Source organism: Perkinsus marinus (assembly GCF_000006405.1).
Source record: "Perkinsus marinus ATCC 50983 genomic scaffold scf_1104296968648, whole genome shotgun sequence".
Taxonomy (NCBI): domain Eukaryota; phylum Perkinsozoa; order Perkinsida; family Perkinsidae; genus Perkinsus; species Perkinsus marinus.
The window spans coordinates 33340-40143 of NW_003203093.1; the positions used below are offsets into that span (position 1 = coordinate 33340).

Genomic DNA, 6804 nt, shown 5'->3' on the forward strand with positions numbered 1-6804 from the left:
TAGTATCAAAAGGGTCTTAGTGGTGCTAATGAGCCGGTCGGTCGCGAGAGAATGCCAACCTCTGGTGGAGGCTCGCATAAGCAACATCCAAGGCCTCTACGCTCTCTTCGCTGAATCGAACGAGAAGATACCCGTAATATGACTCCATATTAAATTCGGCATCGGAGCGTCTACGAGAGAGATGAGCGTTACAAGAGAATCTTGGAGGTCGCTGCAACTAGATGCTTATCATCGGTCCAGGCGGTATAGAGAGTGATGGATATTATTCATATTCATTGTACAGCACTGTTGATAATCTGGAACGAATGATTTTCCATCTGATGATCAGAACCGCTGTAGAGGCTTCTTGAGTTCTCCACCAACCTCTTCAGTGAGGCAGCTGCAACTATTACGCCACATACTCCTCATCCCTGAAGGGGGCCAATCTACTAAAAAGCACTAGACAGCAAAGGTTTCCTCCTTCGTTACCATGCAAAGCGCAGAGCTGACTCGTGCAATGATCCTATTGGGATATTGGAGAAACCCCCGTTGCAACGAGAGTATCGAATGCCAGATTTCCTAGTATGAAGATCGATTTGGGAATTACCAAAGATACACTAGCACACTACTTTAAAAACGAAGTATGGGTTTGTTGGAATGATGCGTCTCGCGAATCGTGAGTCACGATAGTCGTTCGAAGTGTTTCACTTTCGCCAGACTTTCACTCGCGATCGCTGGACAATCAAGAGTTCACGAGAAGTAGGACGCGCACAAGGGTATTTGTTCCTTAGCAGTTCTCGTGATAGTCTCGCCAAATTCATCTGATTGACTCATATTGGCAACCCAAATGCCCGCCTTCTGCGACCTTAGTATGCTTACTAAGCATTATGGTATCCCTTATAGTAAGAGATGGATTCTGCACTGATTCAGACTCTGAAGGCGAGCTACCTTAGGTCAGGGAACTTCCGTCACGGAAGGCGGCAAAGCTGCATCTCGAGTCATGTATAGTATCATACTATACAGCAAAGTTTCAGCAGCTCTGCTCAGCTGATCATTCATTCAATCCATTCAATACTTTCGGGCCGAGTGTTTCCTCGAAAACTCTTTCGGGGCCTCGATCAATCCATCGAACGCAACATGAGAGGGATTATCTAGATACCAATTCGGATCCACTGCAGCAAGATGTTCAGCCGATAGGAGCAATGGTAGTTGATAAAGTACACCACTTTACACTAGGCAACATCATCATAAACACTTCCTCTCCAGAGAGACACTGAGGGAGCATATCTCAAGCAACTCGATGCTGCATATGATAAGTATAAGCATGCAATAGCGCGTCGATCAGGGGGTCTCAGTTGTTCCCGAGCCAACCCCCAAACCACGAACCGCCATAATAGTGTTTTGAATCAGGCTCTTTCCCTTTCGACGAACCTTCCGTCGCTTCCTTCGCTGCTTCTTCTGACGGGTGATCTTCACCAGTATGTAGTGTAACAACTCCTGCAAATTTCTCGTGCATGCCCAAAGCCTGAGATATCCCATCTTGCCAAACCAACACATCATAGGCCACTTACTCTAGTGTATCCAAAGCTCATCGCCGCCTGATTGAAGAACTGCATTTGAGCATTCGAATTCTGCTTCGTGGGATCGCCGTACTCGTCCAAGTATGCATTATCATCATCACCACCCGACAAAGAGTCATCAAAAGAGTCTCGGTGCATCACTGAGTTGCTTCCATCACTGCAACGATCAGGACTCTCACTCTGAAAACCACAACTGACACCCTAGCGCCGTTTCCAGTCGACTCACCAGCCACCGACCAACCGCGTCCTTCGCTCCTTCCTCAGTCTCAATGTACTCTGGGCTCATCGGGCTCGCATCTAGAGTACAGCATTAGAATATATATTTGGTCTCTCCAGCTGACCTCAGGAGTTCCCAAAGTTACGTTATGAAATTCATACGCGACTTGGGGTAGAAGTATATAAAAAAACCAACAAGAATTTCCGTCACCAACACAGCTAACCGCGCATATTTTCCTACACCGGTAGGCTATGTCCGCGACCAGTCGTTACCTCCACTATCTTTCCTCCTGCGCATTGACGATCCCGTCCTATCTCTGAGGGGTAAGTCCGACAGAGGAACCCACTGCCGATCGTATGGTGGTAGTGTCAGCGATGGCTCCACCTTGGCAGCGTCGAGCTCAGGAATCGAACGGGGATTGTCACTGAACCACAACCTTTCCGAATAACTACTCATTCCATCTCACGAGAACAAGACGGGTTATAGCCACCGATTCAGATTCACATCTACGAATACGGACAAAAATTCACACACATAATCGTTGAAAGATGCCCCGAACGATTATGCAACTAACTGTCCACTACCCGCCCTCATTTTCCTTATCGCTCCCCCGAGAGTTTTCCGAATCGTGCTCGATTGAAGTCACGGTTGGCGCTGAGCTTTCACTTTCTAAATGCGGTAGTTCGATCTGAAGAGCCTGGAAGAGGATCACTCAGCACCACTTGCAATCTTGCTTTTCCTCAACGCTCCTCACCTCCTTGGCCCTCTCCACTCCGCCTTCAGGGGACTCTTGGCCGAGTACTGACGATCGGAATAAATCACACACTCTAAAACGTTCTTCATATCCCACTCACATGCATGGCTCTCAGCAAGACTTCGCCGCCGTATTCCAGACCCGATCGAGTCCGTCGACACACCTGTCAAATTTCTCTCGAGCAATTTCGTGGCGCGTGACGCTTGCTTCGCCACCTCTCTCACTGTATTCCCTCATCGCCGCCTGTCTGCTAGCCACTGCTGCTGATACCGTTCCTTCCGGTATCGTCTTCGCCGCCTCAATGATCGCCTCATGGTGCTCCTCTAACACACAACTACAAGATGCACCGAAAAACGAAAATTTCTCAAATCCCATGAAAGGATTCCTATCCGATTTTTTTCAAGAAACGAATTCAGAAATTTTTCAAAATTTTTTCCCGAAATTCAAAACTTTTTTGACAGAGCTGAAAATACAGTACAAAAACATCGTAAATAATGAGGAAATGTTTACCTTCTAGTTTTTGCTTGTCTTGATTCCGAGATGATGACGATCCATCGTTCGCCGAAGACATTATAAGTTCCTTCAGAGTGTCTTCAGCAATCACTAGCCCCTAGAGAAAAACACACATCGACAATATGAGCTCACTTGCAATCAGCATTGGAATATATGTGTTTGCTTTCCTCAACTGGGCCGAGGATTTTCCTCACTAATTGTAGAAGTTTATATTGAAATTAAGGTAGAACTATGCAGAAAACAATTCGAGAATTCCTCACAATTTTCATATTATCACCAACACATCTATGCTTAGTTGAAGTTTCAGCTCAAAACTCTCATTCGTTAACGAGAAACGCAGATTTTTCGAACTTGCCTAAGAAAAAAATACGCTCCTTAGTGGAACATGTGCATATTTTCCCCCAGCGCCCACCTGAATTCCCGCTTCTTCCAGTGTTCTCAATAATGCGTTCTGCATCGCAGAATTCAACCCTCGGACCAACGAGACAGTCGCATACGCCTTCTGTTTTCGAGCCCATGTAACCTGATAATCATCCACTTGCAATCTTGCATTTCCTCAACGCGACCTTACTTGTTGAGTGGTAACAGCAATGACTCCTGGCACCATTAGGATGGCCTGCTTGGCGCTAAGACAGAGCTCTTCACTGTACGAGCCCATGAGGAGTATAACAGCTGTGCTTCCTGGACGAGGGAAAAACGACATGTGCCGGGATCGAACCTGGGTCCTTACGCATTGCCCCCGTAGTTGCCTTGAACGCTGACTGACTGGTGTACGTATACGAGTTGCCACTGAATGAGAAAGCATGCCAACTCCGATACAAAATTCAGCCATAGTGCTAACAGTGATCTCGTGTGAAGTCAGAAATCTTCATAGTGCGCGACCCAAAGATTCCTCAAGATACGCATCCCTCCCTACCTGCTGGCATCATATTGGCGATAGGCCCCATAAACAGCTGAGACTGGCTCGCGCGATCTGACGTTCGCCGGAGCAAATCCGCAGGTAGATGACGATGAGGAGCTCACGTCCGCTCCAGAGGGGTATCGACGAACTCGAGAAGCAACCTAGGAAGTGAGAAAAAGATGGTATGAAAATAATAATAAAAAAACCATTCTCTCCATAATGCTTACCCCGCCGCCTCTAGGTGTGGGATAATGTACTGATTCTGAATGGTAGGTGTTGCAATTCACAGGTGTGGCTCCTGGCAAACCGTAGGAACGAGGAGTAACGACAACACGATCGTTGATCTGAGAAAACACCAAAAATCGGTATGAGTGCGTGTCAATGTGATATGCAAATGTGTGTTATTTTCCGAGATTAATATAACATCGCATAAACAATGTAAACATTGCTATGAACATGTGATGTGATAAAAGTAACCTTTCGAGACTATGATAGCGACAAGTTGTTCACTATCATTAATCCCGGAATAGAAAACGCACATTCTTCACATTTGCATAGTATCAAATTGACCCGTACTGTAGACATGGAAATACAAACATCCACTCTGCTGCAATTTCTCAAGAAAATATAAAGTCAGATCGTCTGTGGTGAATACACAAGACGAAACTCCGCGAGAACAACGGGAAATATAAAGTGAATAACGGGAGCACTGGAAAGCCCTCCGCCAGTGTTGGTTGATGTTCAAATGCAATTTCAACCGTTAACCTACTACCACGTGAATTAGTTTTTCGTTCAATTTTTTTTCCGAAAAATTTCCGAAATTTAATAAAAAAAGTATAATGATATTCTAGATCCAACCAGCGTGGCATGCTGTGAAGGAATACAACGCATGTGTTCACTTGGTGGAATACAGAAAGATAAAAGAGGCGAAAAATGCATCTCGTGAGATCCGAACCAGACACCATCCGGACGATAAACCTACTCCTTGACCACTTGGAAGATATCCATCCTGTTGATAATGACGTAATGATTGTTGCGGCACAGCCCCTCCGCCTCCTCCTATAATGGGATTGGGTGGAGGCATCATCATCCCTTCACTCTGCATTCTATACACCGACTGCTGCTGTGGGTGCTGATAATGATTCGGCTGCTGATGCACACGAGGAGCACTGGCATATCTGAAAAAGATGCAACTATTCTTAGCGGAGCGAAGCAGAATAGAAATTATCACCCATATTGTGATGATGATGACGATGGCGAGGGTCGTGTATACGTTACTCTTGAAGGAGCTTGTACCTACGATAAAAAGTGAATATGTAAAAAGCGCACGCCACGGTGATCGATTATGAATGGATCAAACACATGCATTAATATTTCAAAACATCTGTGACGAGAGGCATCTTACTTCGGGTTGACGAGTTTCGTGGCGCGCGGGAAAATACTGCCACTGTGGGGGCGGACAAATCCGTCCATCATTTTCGTGCTGTCCCCGAGAGAACCCCATCGGATTCAGACCGGACGGATTCATCAGACCGAGGTGGGACGGTGGCCGCAGGGAAACGGATCAACGCCAAACTGAAACACAGTAGCAGAGAGAATCATCCAGAAACCCATAATGTTCCCGGGGAGAGCTCATTTTGAATTTTCCACATTTTTCAATCACTTTCCCATGTAGATGTCATCACATTAGTAACATTTTCCCCATTGCTATCAAAACGTTATTTCGCCAAACTAAATGGGTCGCTGGGCAGTAAATTCCCGGGTCCACTCCTGCACCCTGCACCACTAAAGATCCCGGGTTCGATTCCCGGCAACGGCAATTCTCATACTAAACTCGATACCATCATCATCAACAACATTAATCACATCAACGCCACGGCGGCGGTCCATCTCGAGGCCTGCATGCAGACCCCGCTCTCACATTACGCGTCACCGCGCCACGAAATTCCTCCTTCCGAGGAGGCAAACATCTCCGTAAAGGCAAATCTTGCAATCTTGCTCGTCCTTGCTTTTCCTCAACGCCCCACGGTCTCAGAAATAAGCTGCTGCTCTCAAGTTCAGCCTCAACAATTTCGTGGCGCGCGACATTTTCCACCATCAATTTCTCGATAACATTAACGCGTTTCTCGATCCTTCCTATACTCTCGTCCAACCATCTCCAAGAGATCCTCTGGGCCCTTCGGACCAGACTTGCGACACCTCCATGACGAGTCTTCCCTTTCCTGCGTTCTGCTGACGAAATCGGTGCTAGTAGCATTTCAAAGAAAAACTGACCAAATTTTACCGCGCGCCACAAAAATATCCCAGGACCAAACAATTTTTCGGAAAATTACTACAAAAACACATGACCATCAAATGAATTTCCCCAATTCCGATTTATCGATCACCAGGGCGCGCGAAACTGCAGCTGAGATCATCATCGCCGAGCACGACGACGCCCAAAGAGGCGGTAGTGTTGGAGGCATACCAACTGCAAATTCGTATTCAGGATGGATCTACCACGGCAGGTCCCGGGTACGATTCCTGGTATCGGCATTTCACCCGAGGCCCAATATAAGGGTACTTCGGACTCCCTCCCGGCAAGCCCTGCATAATGCTTGGATCGTCAAACGGTGAGCTCGGCCCAGTTAAAGGATTTGGATACCTTCACACCAGCGGATCCCCTCACCGTCACGCGCCACGAAATTACCATCCACCCCCTGGCAGTCCCAACAGCATCGCTCTCTTCATCGCCTGGCAACAAGTCGCTTCGAATAACATTGCGCACAGCGAAGATTTCCAAAGATACGTCCACCTCTGATTCCGCCAGATGCGCATATCTTGCCATTCTCTCAGCCATTCCTGCCAACTCGACTGGAGA

At 46.9% G+C, this 6804-nt stretch overlaps 3 protein-coding genes across 4 annotated transcripts in view; all 3 read right to left on the reverse strand.

The window, feature by feature from the left end:
* Nucleotides 1-3701, reverse strand: part of Pmar_PMAR008651 (hypothetical protein) — a gene marked incomplete at its 5' end in the record, with an annotated part of 4739 nt that extends 1038 nt beyond the window's left edge. Inside the window, 11 exons of one of the 2 annotated variants that reach the window (XM_002768339.1) lie at nt 1154-1504; nt 1551-1739; nt 1786-1856; nt 2049-2200; nt 2361-2473; nt 2531-2577; nt 2755-2853; nt 3041-3140; nt 3321-3398; nt 3456-3566; nt 3615-3701. In XM_002768339.1, coding sequence (XP_002768385.1) covers nt 1331-1504; nt 1551-1739; nt 1786-1856; nt 2049-2200; nt 2361-2473; nt 2531-2577; nt 2755-2853; nt 3041-3140; nt 3321-3398; nt 3456-3566; nt 3615-3701 — 1221 coding nt within the window. In that variant the 3' untranslated portion in view covers nt 1154-1330. Of the gene's footprint in view, nt 1-1153; nt 1505-1550; nt 1740-1785; nt 1857-2048; nt 2201-2360; nt 2474-2530; nt 2578-2754; nt 2854-3040; nt 3141-3320; nt 3399-3455; nt 3567-3614 lie in introns of those variants that run through there. The other variant, XM_002768338.1, reaches the window with a different exon arrangement.
* A 72-nt stretch (nt 3702-3773) lies between these two features.
* On the reverse strand, nt 3774-4288 carry Pmar_PMAR008652 (hypothetical protein; the record flags this gene model as incomplete). The annotated part of the gene is made up of 3 exons (XM_002768340.1): nt 3774-3832; nt 3960-4105; nt 4172-4288. Coding segments are annotated over 3 exons (322 nt in total), but the record flags the coding sequence as incomplete, so codon positions are not given.
* Nucleotides 4289-4926: 638 nt separating this feature from the next.
* Pmar_PMAR008653 (hypothetical protein) lies at nt 4927-5122 on the reverse strand (the record flags this gene model as incomplete). Its single annotated transcript, XM_002768341.1, has 1 exon — nt 4927-5122. A coding segment is annotated over one exon (196 nt), but the record flags the coding sequence as incomplete, so codon positions are not given.
* Between the last annotated feature and the right edge of the window lie 1682 nt (nt 5123-6804).